We start from the raw sequence: 18,439 nt of genomic DNA on the forward strand, positions 1-18,439 counted from the left end.
TTTTTGGAAAGCGTAAACAGACGCTTAACGTCTACCCATTCAACTCCACTCATTATTTTATAGACCTCTATCATATCTCCCCTCAGCCGCCTTTTCTCCAAGCTGAAGAGCCCTAGCCGCTTTAGCCTTTCCTCATAGGAAAGTCGTCCCATCCCCTTTATAATTTTTGTCGCCCTTCTCTGCACCTTTTCTAATTCCACTATATCTTTTTTGAGATGCGGCAACCAGAATTGAACACAATATTCGAGGTGCGGTCGCACCATGGAGCGATACAAAGGTATTATAACATCCTCATTTTTGTTTTCCATTCCCTTCCTAATAATAGCTAACATTCTATTTGCTTTCTTAGCCGCAGCAGCACACTGAGCAGAAGGTTTCAACATATCATCAACGATGACACCTAGATCCCTTTCTTGGTCTGTGACTCCTAATGTGGAACCTTGCATGACGTAGCTATAATTCGGATTCCTCTTTCCCACATGCGTCACTTTGCACTTGCTAACATTAAACGCCATCTGCCATTTAAACGCCTAGTCTCCCAGTCTCGTACGGTCCTCTTGAAATTTTTCACAATACTCCCGCGATTTAACGACTTTGAATAACTTTGTGTCATCAGCAAATTTAATTACCTCACTAGTTACCCCCATCTCTAGGTCATTTATAAATATGTTAAAAAGCAGCGGTCCCAGCACAGACCCCTGGAGAGCCCCACTAACTACCCTTCTCCATTGAGAATACTGACCATTTAACCCTACTCTCTGTTTTCTATCTTTTAACCAGTTTTTAATCCACAATAGAACACTACCTCCTATCCCATGACTCTCCAATTTCCTTTGTAGTCTTTCATGAGATACTTTGTCAAACGCCTTCTGACAATCCAGATACACAATATCAACCGGATCACCTTTATCCACATGTTTGTTCACCCCTTCAAAGAAATGTAGTAGATTGGTGAGGCAAGATTTCCCTTCACTAAATCCATGTTGACTTTGTCTCATTAATCCATGCTTTTGAATATGCTTTGTAATTTTGTTCTTAATAATAGTCTCTACCATTTAGATTTCATGTTTAATGTTAATCACTGGATAAACTTAACATTCACTAAAATATGATTTTTTTTCATACAGAAATCTGTACAAAGCCTGTCCTACATCATGGCCACTACTCAGATAAACCCGTGTTCATGGCTGGAGACATATTGCAATATGAATGTGATGAAGGATATATGACTTCAGACAGGAATATAATAGAGAGACTGAAGTGTACTGAAAGTGGATGGACAAAAACTCCTGAGTGTATTGGTATGTGTCTTTGCATGAAAAAGAATCTAAAATATATGACAGATAAATCTCACAGAACTGCCAAGTTACCCATTCTAGCAGGGAGACTTCCAGGACCGGCCAAAAAGTCTTCCTCCTGGAATGGGTAACTTGGCAGCTCTGATCTCATTGCAATGCAATATGAAAGACCAAAGGTCAAATTCAAAATTGTTATTTGTAGCACCAGTAATCTACATCAGCCCCTCTCAACCCAGTCCTCGGGGTAGACCAAGACGCATCAGGTTTTCTGGATATCCACAATGAATATGAGATAGATTTGCATACCAAGGAGGAAGTGCTTGCCAATCTCTGTCATACATATTCACTGTGGATAACCTGAAAACTGGGACTTGGTGTGTCCTGAGAACTGGGTTGAGAAGCCCTGATCTACATAACCATAGACTTTTCAACTAAATTTGATTTTCTTCACAATTAAGAAAGTCACATATAAAAGGTACATTTATAACAAAAGTCCAAAAAAGGAGACTATTTTATGCAGGTTTTATAAAGGCAATATAGGCACCTGTGCCTTTTTAAAACATAGTCCCCAAACCAGCAAAATAGAATGGAAATGGTCTGAAAAGTTGCAAATTTGTGCATGAACCCATATATTTTCTTAAATACATACGGTATATGCATATGTTGGAATTGTGTATCCACACATAGATCACATAAAAGAAAGCACACTTTTTCCTTGCAGGTACAAGGAGAGCAATTTATAAAATGAATCCAAATAACTATGTGGTTAACAGGTGTGAGCCCTTGTTTAAAATTACCTTCACTAAACAGATCCTGGGCAATAAGTATCATGGCTCCCCTAACCTCCCATCCGATGGAGGTTAATGTTCAGCATTTGTTGTAATATTTCTGACTCACTTTAGACAAACATCTAATGTAGAAATATACAGAGTCATTAAATCATGCTAGCAGTACAAACGGGGTATACATTTGGAGTGATATGCATGTTGTTTTGCTTTCTAAATGCTCTTGAGGCTCTGGGACAGTTGTTCTAAACCCTTTTTCAGTTGGGACACACATGACAGATGATGCTCACATATGTGACACACCATATACATAACCCTCATAGCCCTTTGATCTGACACAGTGTAGTAGTTCTTATGAGTTAAATGTAACATGCACTGCATCCACAAAAATCCAGCCTCCCCCAAATAACAGATGAAAATCACAACTAGAAAATTTCTCCTTGGAAGTCACCATAGAAAAAAAGCATTCTCTTGTCATCTGAGCAGTGCCACCATAAATCTCTCCACTACAAAACACATTATAAAATAATACAAAACCTCCCTTTTGCCTTCAGGTCCCACATCTCTCTCTCTCTCCTTCTCCCCCCACCCCCCGAGTCCAACATCTCTCCCTCTCTCTCTCTCTCCATCCCCCAGAGTCCAACATCACTCCCTCTTCCCCCTCCCCTGCGAGGCAAAACACTCTCTCGCCCTCCATCAAGACAAATGCAATCTATCACTCTCTTTTTCCCTCCTTCCACCCATGAATCTAACATCTCTTCCCCCCTCCCCTCAGGTCCACCATCTTTGTCGACCCCTCCTCCCACAATCCACCATTTTATTTATTTATTTATTGATTGCATTTGTATCCCACATTTTCCCACCTCTTTGCGGGCTCAGTGTGGCTTACAATAAGATATGAATAATGGAAATACATTTGTTTCAACTTGGTTATAGGTTACATTGTACAAGTTTTGTGAAACCATCGAAGTATCATTAAGAATATAACAATGGGACATCAACATTGAAACGTTGGAAAGAGACAATGGGAATCTTAAAGGGCAGTGTTAAGACAAAGAGATATATGGTGTACATATTCCTGTGGGTAAATGTATGAGTGATGTGGAATTACGGGGGATGAGGGTTAGGAGTGGATGTATGGAGCATTGATGATCAGTGAGTGTGAACTCTATGTGTTTTGGCTCTTGCCATAAATTGTTTCAAACAGATGAGTCTTCAGTAATTTGCGGAAGGAGGCTTGTTCGTAAATCGTTCTTAAATTGCGCGGCAGTGTATTCCAAAGTTGCGTGCTCGTGTGAGAAAAGGTTGACGCGTGTAGCGTCTTGTATTTCACGCCCTTGCAATTAGGGAAGTGGAGGTTGAGGTATGTTCTGGATGATCTTTTAGCATTTCTGGTTGGAAGGTCTATCAACTCGGACATATAGGCAGGGGCTTCACCATGAATGATCTTGTGGACTAGTGTACATACCTTGAAAGTGACGCCTTCCTTAAGTGGAAGCCAGTGTAGTTTCTTTAGTAGTGGTGTTGCCCTTTCATATTTTGGTTTTCCGAAGATGAGTCTGGCTGCTGTGTTCTGGGCTGTTTGAAGTTTCCTCATTACTTGCTCTTTGCAGCCTGTGTATAGTGAGTTACAGTAATCCAGATGGCTTAGGACGAGGGATTGCACTAGGTTGCGGAAGACGAATCTTGGGAAGAATGGTTTAATCCTTTTCAATTTCCACATGCAGTGGAACATCTTCTTAGTTGTGTTATTTGCGTGAGTTTCGAGAGTTAGGTGGCGGTCGATAGTGACTCCAAGAATTTTTAGCGTTTCTGAGATTGGAAGGTTTTGGTTTGGTGTATTTATCGCGTTGAATTCATTTGTATTGTATTGGGAGGTGAGTATCAGGCATTTAGTTTTTTCTGCATTTAGTTTCAGACGAAATGCATCTGCCCACGTGTTCATGATGTATAGACTTTGATTGATTTCGTTGAAGATTTCTTTGATGTCTTGTTTGAAAGGGATGTATATCGTCACATCATCGGCGTATATGTATGGGTTAAGGTTATGGTTTGATAGGAGTTTTGCTAGAGGGATCATCATTAGGTTGAAGATAGTTGGTGAGAGAGGTGATCCTTGTGGAACTCCACATTCAGGTGTCCATGCCTTGGACGTGGCATCTTTGCTGCCCCTCCTTCCCCCCAGTCCACCATCTCTACCCATTCCTCTGCCCCCTCAGCTCCACCATCTCTGCATCCTCCCATTGCCCCTTGACTCTACCATTTCTCTCCTCCCTCTGCTCTCTTGTCTCCACCATCTGTCTCCTCCCTCTGCCCCCTCAACTCCACCATCTCTGTCTCCTCCTCCTGCCCCTTTGACTCCACCATCTATGCCCCTTCCACCCAGGTCCACAGTCTCCACCCTCTGGGTCCTAATGTATGCCCCCCCCCCCCCCCCCCCATCCAGCATTTTTGTCCTCTCCTTCTCTAAAGTCCAACACCTCTTTCTCTCTATCTCCCGTTCAAACCTAGATCCAACAACCTCCTGGTGCTATGCGCTATTCTATAAATGGCACCCATCCTGGAGCATCCTTTGTAGAATACTATTCAGCACTGATTTTTTCTGCACCAATTTGCAAACACTATTTACTGAATTTAGTAGATACTTTGGTACTTTTAATGAATTTTCAAAGAATAACTACCTGTGTTTTCACTATGAAAATTTATGCTTAACAAAAGGGGTCCTTTTACTAAAGTCTAGCTTGTGATAATGGATATTAGTGTAACCAGTATAAATTTTTTTTATTTTAATACCTGGGAGCAGAGGGGGCTTAGGGATGTTTGCCTGGAGCCACTGGCGGGTCCACGGTGGGGTAATGCACCAGATGTGAACCACGGGTTTCCGGACCACCATTGAGTTGTGGGGAGCCAGGATTGGCCAGAAGGAGACATCCAAGGCTTCCTGAGGCTTGCGGGAGCTGGAGAAATGCTCCGCAGGCATGGTTGGAATTGGAGGGACATGATGACATCATTGATGATGTTAGGCGCCCATGCACTGCGCCGGGATTCTGCCTGGGTATACTATGAGTTAGAATATTTAAAAACTGGAAGTAGGTTTGTAAAAGTCTGAGAAGAAAGTCAGGGAAGAGTAGATGAATTTTAGTTGTTCTCTGGAGTAATTACATAGTAACATAGTAGATGACGGCAGAAAAAGACCTGCACGGTCCATCCAGTCTGCCCAACAAGATAACTCATATGTGCTACTTTTTGTGTTTACCCTACTTTGATTTGTACCTATGCTCTTCAGGGCACAGACTGTATAAGTCTGCTCAGCACTATCCCCGCCTCCCAACCACCAGCCCCACCTCCCGCCACCGGCTCTGGCACAGACCATATAAGTCTGCCCAGCACTATCCCTGCCTCCCAACCACCAGCCCCGCCTCCCACCACCGGCTCTGCCACCCGATCTCGACTAAGCTTCTGAGGATCCATTCCTTCTGCACAGGATTCCTTTATGCTTATCCCATGCATGTTTGAATTCCATTACCGTTTTCATTTCCACCACCTCCCGCGGGAGGGTATTCTAAGCATCCACTACTCTCTCCGTGAAAAAAAAACTTAAAAATTGATAGTAGTTAATTTGAGAAATATTTAGAATATAATTCAGGGAAAGTAAAAAATATTTTCCTCAAGACAGTGCTGTACAGGCACTGAAACTTAGAAATAAATCAGTGAGTTTGAGTAAATTATTATAGGAATTGATATGATACTACTCCTGAAAGAAAATATTCCCTAAGGTTTTAAAAGATATTAAATCTATATAGGTAGAATTTATTGAAGCCAAACAGGTTCTCTGTGGAAAGTCAGAACCTGACAGTTATTTGGTTCATATGTATTTATAGAGATAAAGAGAGGATTTAATTTAAATCGAACCTCCTGAATCTGTTTGTGAAGTGAATGAGAACTGTGTGTTTTGTGTGAATGTTGGAAGAACTTCAATGATACAGCTGATCCAGAAAAGAGGACCTGCTCTCAGTAGCTAGATAAAGGAATTAAAAGTTTATTAGAGTTAGTCAGGAAACCAAACACAGAGAAAATTAAATTTATTGTATTTTTCTTAAATTAGAATACTCAGTTAAGGCTCCTACGATAGGCAGGCACATCCATAGTTACACACACATTGAAGGGAGGTAATTTCTTTCCCTTTAATTTTATTTGAAGCAAAGGTTTAGGGTGAAGACAAAGGTAAAGACATCCAAGACAGATGAAAAATTGAAGAACCAAGAAAGCTAGAAAATAGAGATAAGTACAGAAGAAGAAAATTAAATATAAGGATTTTAGAACTGACAGAAATATAATTCTTGTGCAATACTTACTTAAGGATTCTTTGTAAGAACTAAAAATCCTGTGAAAGAGATACAAACTTTAGTATTGTAAGCCTGGATCCAGAAGGGAATTTTAATTATTTACTGTATATTTTAAGATTATTTAAATGGTTTTTATGTTTTTAACTAGTTACAACAAATTCTTAGTGCAATAAATTAACCGACTGCACTTTATTAAATAGTTTGTTCATTCTTACCTGTCTGCGTTATCTTAGAATATGTAACATTAATTGATTCTCTTTGCAGCATTTTTTCTTCATATCGCACTTCATAATCATTTTCATCCGGTGACACCTTTTATGGATTAGGTATTTCTTTATGTCTAACCTGTCTCCTGTAAGCTGAATACAGTTTAAGACATCTCGGCTAGACTCACAACTACAAATTATAAATTAGATAAGCAGAACTGTGTGACTCTCACATCCTATTTTATACCTATGGATTACTTGGCACTTACTGCATGCTAAGCTTTAATAAAAAGACTTCTTAGTAAAAATTGTGACAAAAATGTACATACATTATACATAATTTATGTGCATATCTACTTTTATAAAATAATCCCTTGGAACAAAGTAAGTACCCATACTTATACTTGCTTTGAAACATGCACAACTTCCCCTTCTTCCTTTACATACTTATAAATGTATTTAATAAAATATGTGCCTAATGCAACCTCCATTCAGGTCAGAGAAGTTTATGTTTATACAGGGTGTATGCATGATTTTACATGCCTATAACTTGGGCAATTTTATTAATACCTATTTCTGAGTGCGGGGGAAGTAATTTCATAACGGGACACCTATGTATAATTTCCAAAAAAGGTGCACATTTTATACTTATTTTATAAAGCAGCATCCACACCTGTGTGCCTTTTATAACTTTTGCATGGTAAAAGTATAGCTAGAAATTTGATGAAGTAAGGTTCTTCTGCTAGCCAATTAGCTTAATTACTTTAAGGAAAGGTAAGGCAAGGTTTTGAGGAAAAGGTTGTATTAAGGCAAGGTCTATTAGAATGGGAAAGGGATGTAAGAGGAGGAATCCTGAATACTAGGAAGAGAGAAGGATCACTTGATGAAAAGGGTGTGGGGGATGTAGTAGGATGAAGTTAAGAGGAAATAGGTTTAGGAGGAATCTAAGAAAATACTCTTTCTCAGAAAGGGTGATGGACATGTGGAATGGCTTCCTAATGGAGGTGGTGGAGACAAAGACTGTGTCAAAGTTTTAAAAAGTGTGGGACAGGCTTGTGGGATCTGTTAGTAAAAGGAGGACTTAGTGGATACTGAAGATGTACAGACTGGATGGGCCATTTGGCCCTTATTTGCTGTCATGTTTCTATGTTTCTAAATATAGTATTATATAATTTACATTTGTTTTGACTAATATCTACGTGTGAGCATTTATACCAGCCATAGGACTACTATAAGTCACCATGCCTTAAACGTAGGTTATTTTCCGCCACTTGAACTAGTATTCTATATGGAGGTGTCTACTTTTCTTTATAGAATAGTGGTAGAAATCACACCTACATCATTGGCATGGGTAACATCTGCTTGACAGCAAGTATAAATGTATGTGCCTAAATTATTTAAGTATATGTGTAATTTAGCAGATAATTTATGGATAATTTTATTGGGGACCAAATGGGAAAGCAGAAGAAACCCTTGCAAACAGCAAAGACAATCAAAGAAACTCAGCGAAGGTGACAAAAGTGCACTAACGGGCAGATGATTGAAATCCCCGCGCTGTTCCAAACAGCACTCTAAAAACAGTGTGGGGCTTTACCGCCCCTATGATCAGAGATAATAGCATGCAAATTTAAGCATGCTATTATCTCTGATTATGAGGTAAAGTGCGGGAGGATTGTGCCTGAACAATCACTCAGGTACAATCCTCCTGCACTTGTTTGACAGGACTGGGCTGTCCAAAAGCCCAGACCTGTCAAACACAGGGGCTGGAGGTCCATGGGACCACCAGACCCCAAGGACCCCCCCCCCCCTCCCCGAGCCAAATGACATGGGCTGGAGGTCCAGCGGACCTCCAGTCCCTCTACCGCCCAACACAAGTTTGGGGGGGGGGGGGGGGCTGGAGATCCAGTGGGTCATCAGCTCCCCAACCCCCTAGCATCCCCTCAAATACAGCCCTGGTGGCCCAGTGGGCTGGGAGTCAAACCCCCCTTGTCCCCCTGACCCCCCCTGACACAAGTTTAGGGGTAATGGAGATCCGGTAGTTCTCCAATCCCCCTAACCCCCCCTAGCATCCCCTCAAACGTCCCCAGTGAGCTGTGTCAACCACCCCTCAACCTGGTGGTGTCCCTTATATGGTGTGTAGCTCCGCCCAGTGCATCCCAGGATGCGCTGGGTAGGGCTGGGTGCTGCCATTTTCGAGGTGGCACCGATAGAAGAGGAGGGAGGCCACATCCCTCCTCCAACGAAGGTAGGGGGTGGATAAAAGGACTGCTAGACCACCAAGTTAGGGGAGGTTGACTCGCAGCCCCTGGGCCACCAGGGTCACTTGAGAACCCTGGTGCTAGGGGGGTTGGGGGGGCTTAGAGACCCACTGGATCTTTAGCCCCCCCTGAACTTGTGTTGGGGGGTTGGGAGGACTGGAGGTCCATTGGACTGCTGCTGCATTGGGGGAATGAAGGGCCTGCTAGCATGCAAATGCATACTGGACAGGGCTCACCATTCCTACCTAATGGTCTGCAAATCCTAATGTGAGCTCCCAATTGGTGTAGGTTTGCTGCGGATAGCATGCCAGTGTCTGGTGCTCTGCTTGCTGATTATTGGGGAGGAATACATTTAGCGTGCATTTGCTTGCTAGTTGCATTCCGAGCCCGCAAGCATGTTGTTTCATGTGCTTGGGGTCTCTGATCATGGGGCAGTAGCAAACACAGGTACTAGTATGGCGCTAGCAGCCTTTAGCTCCTGCGTTTGCTTCTGATTATTGGCCATAAATGCTGTTTAGTGCACGTTTGTCACCTTCACGGTGCTTCTTTGGTAATTTTATTGGGATTCATATTTGGCAGGGCAATTGCCATTAAATGATATCTGGATATATTTAAGTGGAATTTCAGCCCATCTATCCACTGGACTACTGAGTAACCAGTGTAAAACTTAAACGGATGAGTTGTCCAGTTAAGACTGCTGTTTGTACAGTCCACCTAAATAGATAACTTGATCTATATAGCAACTAAATATCACTGTTCTCCAAATAATTTTGGCCCCATCCCTAAAACATCCTGACCCCTTTTAAATGAATGAATTTCATCTGTTTAGTATATCACTTGTCCAGGCAAAATTTATCCATTCCATAAATTGTTTTAGATAGCACTTATCTGGCTAGAATCCAGTGCTGACCATATAAATTAGACCCCTTATTTTCTAACTCCTATTACAGTTCCACCTTTGCTTATACCCTACACCTTTTATTAAAATGGTTTATTGTATTGACAATTTAAATACATTCAATTTTCAGTATTCACGGCAGATAGGTTCCCAGAAAACCCTGCTAATACTGAAAATGGGAACATGGAACCATCGATCCTTTAGGGAAAAAAATGGATGAGTTCCTAGGAGACCTGTTCACTATACACTTTTGCTGCCTATCAACATAAACCACATTATTTTATGTACCCTCCTTGTTTAACCCCCCCCCCCCCCCCCCCAAAAAAAAAAAAACAGCTTACTTATTTTATTGTGTATTATATAAATTTATTTTCTCTGAGGACAAGCATGCCAGATAATTCTCAAATGTGTGTCATCCATGTTGCCCAATACGGAATACTGTTACAGCATACTATCTCTTTAATAGCTTGCGACAGAGCTCCCACTGCACATGCATGAGTGCCTTCCCACCCACCGCAAGAGCGTGGAACGAACAGTCTCTCGATCTGTGGTGAGGAGAGAACGTGTTGTTTGTGACTCCTCACATTGTCTGATGCGTAGAGTTTACTTATTAGCTTTGTACCTTCTCTGCATTTATTTATTTATTGTTTGCCCTAATTTGTTTTCCCCTTCTTAGAGCTTGTTTTCACTCATTCTCTTAAGGTTTCAGTTTATTTGTCCAAGTTTTTTTTTTTGTTACATTTGTACCCCGCGCTTTCCCACTCATGACAGGCTCAATGCGGTTTACATGAGGCAATGGAGGGTTAAATGACTTGCCCAGAATCACAAGGAGCTGCCTGTGCCTGAAGTGGGAATCAAACTCAGTTCCTCAGTTCCCCAGAACCAAAGTCCACCACCCTAACCACTAGGCCACTTGCTTATTTTTTCAGGCTAAAGAGGCCCTTCTTAGGCCTGAGCTTCGGCCAGGGTCCTTTCCCCTTAATTCTTTTTGGTGATTTGCCACTTTTTCTATCAACCTCTAGTCATTTGATTTGGCCATGGCTGTTTTCCCTTCCATATCATCGAAAGTTCCCATTGGCTTCAAGTGCTGTGCTCAGTTCAGTTGGACCATCTCAGGGGCTGAGTGAGCATGCATCGAGCAGGTTTCCACCTGCCTCAGGGCCATCCACTATGCAGGGCCCCCAGGACCGGTCAGTATCGGACCTGACACCAAGGAGACATGAGGATTCAACATCATCCTTGTTGGTACCAAGGAGTTTCAATGCTCAGCATTGGGTAAAACCCAAGAAGCATAAACATCGTTCCCCCTCTATGCATGGTGCCAGGAGCACCAGGGCACTGAGGAGATCGAGAACCGGAGAAGAGTCTGCACCAGAAGAAGCACTCCTTCTCCATCGAGGAGGAGCCAGCACAGGGGTCTCCATGCAGCTAGGATAAATTATCTGAGTCATCACTGACAGTTCAGCAGGCTGTCTTTAAACTAACACCCCAGCCTTTCATGATGCTGACCTTTGATGAGCACATCCAGGAGCACTTGGCGGGGATTATCCAACAGACTGCATTGGCATCAGGGGTGCTTGCGCCAGTCATGCTTCTACCTGTTACCTCATAGGGCCCTCAGCCTCCGGTGAGATCACCGACACCAGTGTTGCATGTGGTACTGGCGCCCTCAGCTGCTCATGCTTCAACATTGATGGAGGAAGCTTCACTGACGTTGAGGGTGGAGCCTGCATCTCAACGCCATTTCAGGCAAAGACTAAGTTCCTCTTACTCGAGGCAGGCTTGGTCTCAGCTCTCCCATGAGGACTTTGCTGACATCGATAAGGAGTACGCATGGGTGTCTGATGAAGATCCAAGGTACTTCTCAGAGGAGGAGTTCTATGGTATCCCATCAGAACCCTCCTCACCAGAGGAGAGATACAAGTCTCTACCTAAAAGCCTCTCTTTCCCAGCTTTTGTGAAGAAAATGGCGGATGCCATTCCAATTCATTTGGAGATGGAGGACAAGCCCAGGGCTGAGATGTTCAAGGTCCTGGACTATGACTCTCTTCCTAATGAGGCTGTGACTGTCCTGCTTTACAAGATCATGCGTGATGTTCAGGTGAAGAACTGGGACTCCTCTCTGTCACTCCCTGTCCTCCCTAAGAAAACTGACATCATGTTTCAGATCGAGTTCCCCTTGGTTTGATATATCACAGTTGCCTCATCATTCCCTGGTGGTGGAATCTGCACACAAATGGGCCAGAAGTTCCAGAGATTTTTACTTCGGCACTCCCGGGCAGAGAAACTAGAACTCTGGACTCATTTGGGTGTAAAATGTATCAGGCCTCAATGTTCATCTGGGTGTCCACTCATACCAGTTCTACATGAGCATCTACTTACGGAACTTGGTACACCACGTGAGTGATGTGGCAGATTCTCTTTGACCGGAGCAGGCCGAATCTCTTCGCAAGCTCACTAAACAGCAGAAGGAGTGCACTAATTCCTGGTTAGGTGTGCTTACGATACTTTTGACGTCGCATTCAGGATTTCTGCCCAAAGTATAGTGATGTACAGACTCTCATGGCTGTGTGTCTGACTTGCACCTGGCGGTCCAGCAGAGGTTGGTGGATGGCACAAGCCAGGTGGGATAATCTTTTTAGAAAGAAGATGGAAGAGGTCATGTACCTCACCAAGAAACACACTGTGCTGCCGGACGCCTTTTGCACCCTCCTAATCTAGGAGGTTTTTGGGCAATCGAAAAGGGATCCCTATTACTCACAGAGGCATAGGTACACCCCTTTTTCTTGCCTACTCAGCAGAGTCAGCCACAGTGAGCTTGTTCTCATCAACAGTGCATGTCTAAACCCCAGCAGGCTCCCCAGTCGAAACAGGGGATGAGTTTTTGACTGACTGCAGCAGAGCACAGCCACCATAACACTGACCGTTCCAGACAACCTGCTGGTGGGGTGGGGGGGGGGGGGGGGGGGGAGGCAGAGTTTTTTCCAAGCAAGGTGACCCCTTGTAACCTCTGGTGGGTTCTTCAAATACCACTAAATTGTCCTCCGAGAGTGTCTTACTTCAGCTCTCAACACAAGGAGGTACTTGCAGAGGAACTCTCCACCCTTTTAAGGGCCTATATGGTCAAGCCTGTTTCACCAGGGGAAGAAGGAAAGGGATTCTATTCCAGGTACTCCCTTGAACCAAGGAAGACGGGAGGATGCGTCCCATCCTAGGCCTAAGTACCCTGAACAAATTTTTGATCTCATCCCCAGTCTCCAAATGAATTGGAATGTCATTCACTATTTTCTTCACAGAAGCTGGGAAGGAGAGGCTCTCAGGTGGAGAAAAGTTTAGGATGGTTTCCCTGGGCACCCTTCTCCCAATGATTCAGACTCAAGATTGGCTATGCTCTCTTTACTTAAAGGATGTGTACACGCAAATTCCAATATTTCCAGGTCAGAGGAAGAATCTCAGATTTCGGCTGGGAGCACATCACTTTCAGTACTACATATTTGCCTTGTGGCCTCACGGCAGCTCCCAAGGTTTTCACCAAATGTCTAGCAGTAGTCGCAGCATCACTATGCAGACTGGGAGTCCATATGTTACCCTACCTGGATGATTGGCTGGTGAAGTGCACATCGAAGGAAGGTGCTCAGCAGTCCTTGCAGAGAATTATTCAGGTGTTAGAGCTATTAGGGTTAGTTTTAAACTACCCCAAGTCCCATCTGCTCCCGGTTCTGCAATTGGAATTCATTGGAGTCATACTAGATATGGAGCAGGTGCAACCCTTTATCCCTATGCTGATGGGGGGGATACTCTAGTTGCATTAACCACATGGGTTCAAGCCAGCTAGCAGGTCACAGCTTGGCAAATGTTGAGTTTGGTAGGCCACATGGCCTCCACTGTGCATGTCACTCCCTTGGCAAATATCCAGATGAGAACTTCCCAGTGGACCCTAGCTTCTCAGAGTTGTCAAGCCTCAGGGAACTTAGCAGATGTCATCCGAGTAACACCGGATTTGGCTCAATCCTTCCTCTGGTGGACAATTCAATCCAATTGGACTTCTATTCCAAATTCCTCGGCCCCAGAAGGAACTGACCATGGATGCACCCCACCTGGGGTGGGGAGCTCACTTGAATGGGCTTCACACTTAAGGTGCTTGGTTGGCTTAGGAGAAAGATCTTCACATCAACCTTCTGGAGCTATGGGCAATCTAAAGGTTTTCAGAGATTTGCTTTTCAACCAAATTGTACTCATTCAAATGGACAATCAAGTTGTAATGTATTACACCAACAAGTGGAGGGGTACTTGATCATACCCTCTGTGTTAGGAGGCTGTATAGATGTGGCAATGGGCTATCCAAAATGGGATAGGTATCAGAGCCACATACCTGGCATGCAAATCTTACAGCCTGGCTGACAGACTGAATAGGGTCATGCAACCACATGAGTGGTCACTCAGCATGGGTGTAGCCCGCGAGATTTCTGAGTGTGGATCACCCACTCAGTGGATATCTTTGCCACTCCGTATAATCACAAAGTCCCTCAGTATTGTACCAGGCACAGGGCACATGACAAACTAACGTTGGATGGCTTTCTCCTCCATTGGGGAAATGCCTTCTGTTTGCATATCCTCCCATCCCTTTCATGGGGACAACTTTGCTGAAATTTGGGAAAGACTGGGAAACAATGATGCTAATCACTCCATATTGTCCCAGATAGATCTGGTTTCTTCTTCTTCCGGCGTTATCTGCCAAAGAAATTTGGGGATTGGAATGTTTTCTGACCCTCATAATGCAGAATGAGGGGTCTCTTCTGCATCCCAACAGCCTGGATGTTAAGAGCTTAATATTTGCTTCCTTACAATTTCCTGATAGTATCTCCAGGGTCTTGTTGGCTTCCAGGAAAGATTCTACAAAGGGGTGTTATTCTTTAACATGGAGGAGGTTTACCATCTGGTGTGAGGACAAGGCCCTAGATCCTCTTTCTTGCCCTACACAGAACCTGCTTGAATACCTTCTACAGCTCTCTGAGTTTGATCTTAAGACCAACTCTCTAAGGTTTTATCTCCGTGCAATTAGTGCTTACCATCTTCGTGTGGAAGGTAAGCCCCTCTCTGGACAGCCTCTAGTTCACTTCATGAGAGGTTTGCTTTTGACAAAGTCCCCTGTCAAACTTCTGCCTGTGTCAGTGCTCCTCAGTGTCGTCCTCACCCAGCTGATGAAAGCTTCTTTTGAGACACTCGATTCCTGTTCACTGAAGTACTTGACCTGTAAGGTCTTGTTTTTGGAGCATGAGTCTTCAGCTCTCAGGGTCAGTGAGCTTCAGGCCTTAGTAGCAGATCCACCTTACATGAAATTTCATCATAACAGAGTAGTTCTCCACATCCTGGTGAAAGCGCACTGCACACCTTGGACCACAAGGGAGCATTGGCCTTTTACCTGGAGCAGACTAGGCCCTACAGACTGTCCACCTAGCTTTTTGTTTCTTTTGATCCCAACAGGATGGGGGGGGGGGGGGGGGTCACCATCGGGAAACACACAATCTCCAATTGGCTGGCAGAATTCATTTCTTTCACTGATGCCCAAGCTGGGCTGATTCTTGAGCATCATGTGAAGGCTCATAATGTCAGAGCCATGGCTATGTCAGTAGCCCACTTTAGATCAGCCTCTAGAGAACAGCTTTGCAAGGCTGCAACCTGGTCTTCAGTCCACACATTCACATCTCACAATTGCCTTGAGCAGGATATCTGATTCGATACTTGATTTGGACAGACAGTTCTGCAAAATTTGTTTGCTGTCAAGAATCCAACTCCACCCTCCTAGGCCTGTTTTATTTTGTTCCAGGCTGCACTCTCTTATTGTCCTACTGTTGTTGTTTTCTGTGACCCTGGTATCCAGGGATTCCCATATGTGAGAATTATCTGGCCTGCTGTCCTCAGAGAATACCTGCTACAGGTAAGTGTCCTTGTTTGATACACTATTTTCTTTGTAATAGTACAGTATATAGTTCTGTTGAAAGCAAACACTAAAAACATTTAAACACAACATTTAAAATGTATTTATAAATACAATTGTATAAAATATGTTGTATGCTTGGATGCCATTATTAATAAAAAAAATAATAGCATAAAACTGCAAAAACATGGATTAAAGGATGCTTCACAAACACATATCATAATACAGCGATATCCGTGAGAATAATTAGGCAGCATTACCTTGCTAAATCCCATCCCGATGCTGCACGCTAAGAGTCTCAAAACTTTTAATTACTGCACATGGCCATGAATAGCCAAGAGGTGCCTGTGAATAGCAAAAAATAGGTTACTCTATTTCCTGCAAATAAGGGGAAATGGAAATGGGACTTACTGCCTTTCTGTGGTTTTTGCAACTACATTCAAAGCAGTTTACATATTATCAGTGCATTTTTTCTAGCAAAAAAAATGCTAGGCCACCCTTCAGGGGTGGGCTGATCACTGAAGGACCCACCCCACAATAGCTATGCCCCCTGTAACCAGTCACAGAATCTATGGCAAGGCAGAATTGATGTGTAGAGCCTGAGCTCTTTCATTAAATCTTGGGGTCCATGGGTCAATTTGAGCAGACAATGAAAAAGGTGCAGGTACTCAGTACCCCCTCAAAAAAGCCCTACATATTATATACAGGTACTTATTTGTACCTGGAGCAATGGAGGATTAAATGACTTGCCTAAAGTCACAAGGAGCTGGCTAAATCCAGAGGTCAATATTCCATCCTCATTCTTCTTGATCTTTCCGCTGCTTTTGACACTGTCGATCACAGCATACTTCTCGATACCCTGTCCTCACTTGGATTCCAGGGCTCTGTCCTTTCCTGGTTCTCTTCCTACCTCTCCCTCCGCACCTTTAGTGTTCACTCTGGTGGATCCTCTTCTATTCTATCCCTCTGCCTGTCGGCGTACCTCAGGGTTCTGTTCTTGGTCCCCTCCTCTTTTCTATCTACACTTCTTCCCTTGGTTCATTAATCTCATCCCATGGCTTTTCCTACCATCTCTATGCTGATGACTCCCAAATCTACCTGTCTACCCCTGATATCTCACCTTGCATCCAAACCAAAGTTTCAGCGTGCTTGTCTGACATTGTTGTCTGGATGTCTCAACGCCACCTGAAATTAAATATGACCAAAACCGAGCTTCTCATTTTCCCCCCCAAACCCACCTCCCCGCTCCCCCCGTTTTCTATTTCTGTTGATGGCTCTCTCATTCTCCCTGTCTCCTCAGCCCGAAACCTTGGGGTCATCTTTGACTCTTCTCTCTCCTTCTCTGCTCATATCCAGCAGATTGCCAAGACCTGTTGTTTCTTTCTTTACAACATCCGTAAAATCCGCCCCTTTCTTTCCGAGCACTCTACCAAAACCCTCATCCACACCCTTGTCACCTCTCGTTTATACTACTGCAATCTGCTTCTTGCTGGCCTCCCACTTAGTCACCTCTCCCCTCTCCAGTCGGTTCAAAACTCTGCTGCCCATCTCATCTTCCGCCAGGGTCGCTTTACTCATACTACCCCTCTCCTCAAGACCCTTCACTGGCTCCCTATCCGTTTTCGCATCCTGTTCAAACTTCTTCTACTAACCTATAAATGTACTCACTCTGCTGCTCCCCAGTATCTCTCCACACTCGTCCATCCCTACACCCCTTCCCATGCACTCCGCTCCATGGATAAATCCTTCTTATCTGTTCCCTTCTCCACTACTGCCAACTCCAGACTTCGCGCCTTTTGTCTCGCTGCACCCTATGCCTGGAATAAACTTCCTGAGCCCCTACGTCTTGCCCCATCCTTGGCCACCTTTAAATCTAGACTGAAAGCCCACCTCTTTAACATTGCTTTTGACTCGTAACCACTCGCCTCCACCTACCCTCCTCTCTTCCTTCCCATTCACATTAATTGATTTGATTTGCTTACTTTTTTTATTTTTTGTCTATTAGATTGTAAGCTCTTTGAGCAGGGACTGTCTTTCTTCTATGTTTGTGCAGCGCTGCGTATGCTTTGTAGCACTATAGAAATGCTAAATAGTAGTAGTAGTAGTACTAGTAGCAATGGGAATCAAACCCAGTTCCCCAGGATCAAAGTCCACTACACTAACCACTAAGCCACTCCTCATATCTGCGTATGTGGAGCATGCAAATATCAAGGATTGACTGTAGCATACTATGGGGCTCTTTTACAAAATTGTGCTTACTGCAGCAAAAAAATGGTGCACATGGTGCGCTGAGCTGTCCTGTGGTAATTTTGGGATTTGTGCATGCTACCTGTGCATTAAAAAAATAGCATTTATTTTTTGGCATAAAGGGCATGTCTGTGGGTGGAGAGTGGGCTTGCTCTGCACAAATCAGCTAACACATTGCTGTGCACTAACTGATTATAAGTACATAGGTATTGCCACACTGGGACAGACCAAAGGTCCATCAAGCCCAGCATTCTGTTTCCAACAGTGGCCAATCCAGGTCACAAATACCTGGCAAGATTAGCACGTGAGTCCTTTTCGCTTTCATAATGGGTGTCGTTAGGGTTCACTCACTAATCTGTAGTAATGGCCTACGCTATTGGCAAAATTAGTGTGTAGCCATTAATATAAAAAAATAGGCAATTTGGTCATGTTACCTCAGCAGTAAAAATGTCCTTTGCATGCA

General features: G+C 43.7%; 1 protein-coding gene across 10 annotated transcripts in view; it reads left to right on the plus strand.

Moving 5' to 3' along the window:
* The window catches only part of CFH (complement factor H), a 463,465-nt gene that overhangs the window by 201,646 nt on the left and 243,380 nt on the right, over positions 1-18,439 (plus strand). For all 10 annotated transcript variants that reach the window (XM_030205903.1, XM_030205897.1, XM_030205902.1 and 7 more), the window contains one exon: positions 1,128-1,301. In XM_030205903.1, the coding sequence (XP_030061763.1) occupies positions 1,128-1,301 (174 nt within the window). The remainder of the gene's footprint in view (positions 1-1,127; positions 1,302-18,439) is intronic.

Source organism: Microcaecilia unicolor, chromosome 6, assembly GCF_901765095.1.
Source record: "Microcaecilia unicolor chromosome 6, aMicUni1.1, whole genome shotgun sequence".
Lineage (NCBI taxonomy): Eukaryota > Metazoa > Chordata > Amphibia > Gymnophiona > Siphonopidae > Microcaecilia > Microcaecilia unicolor.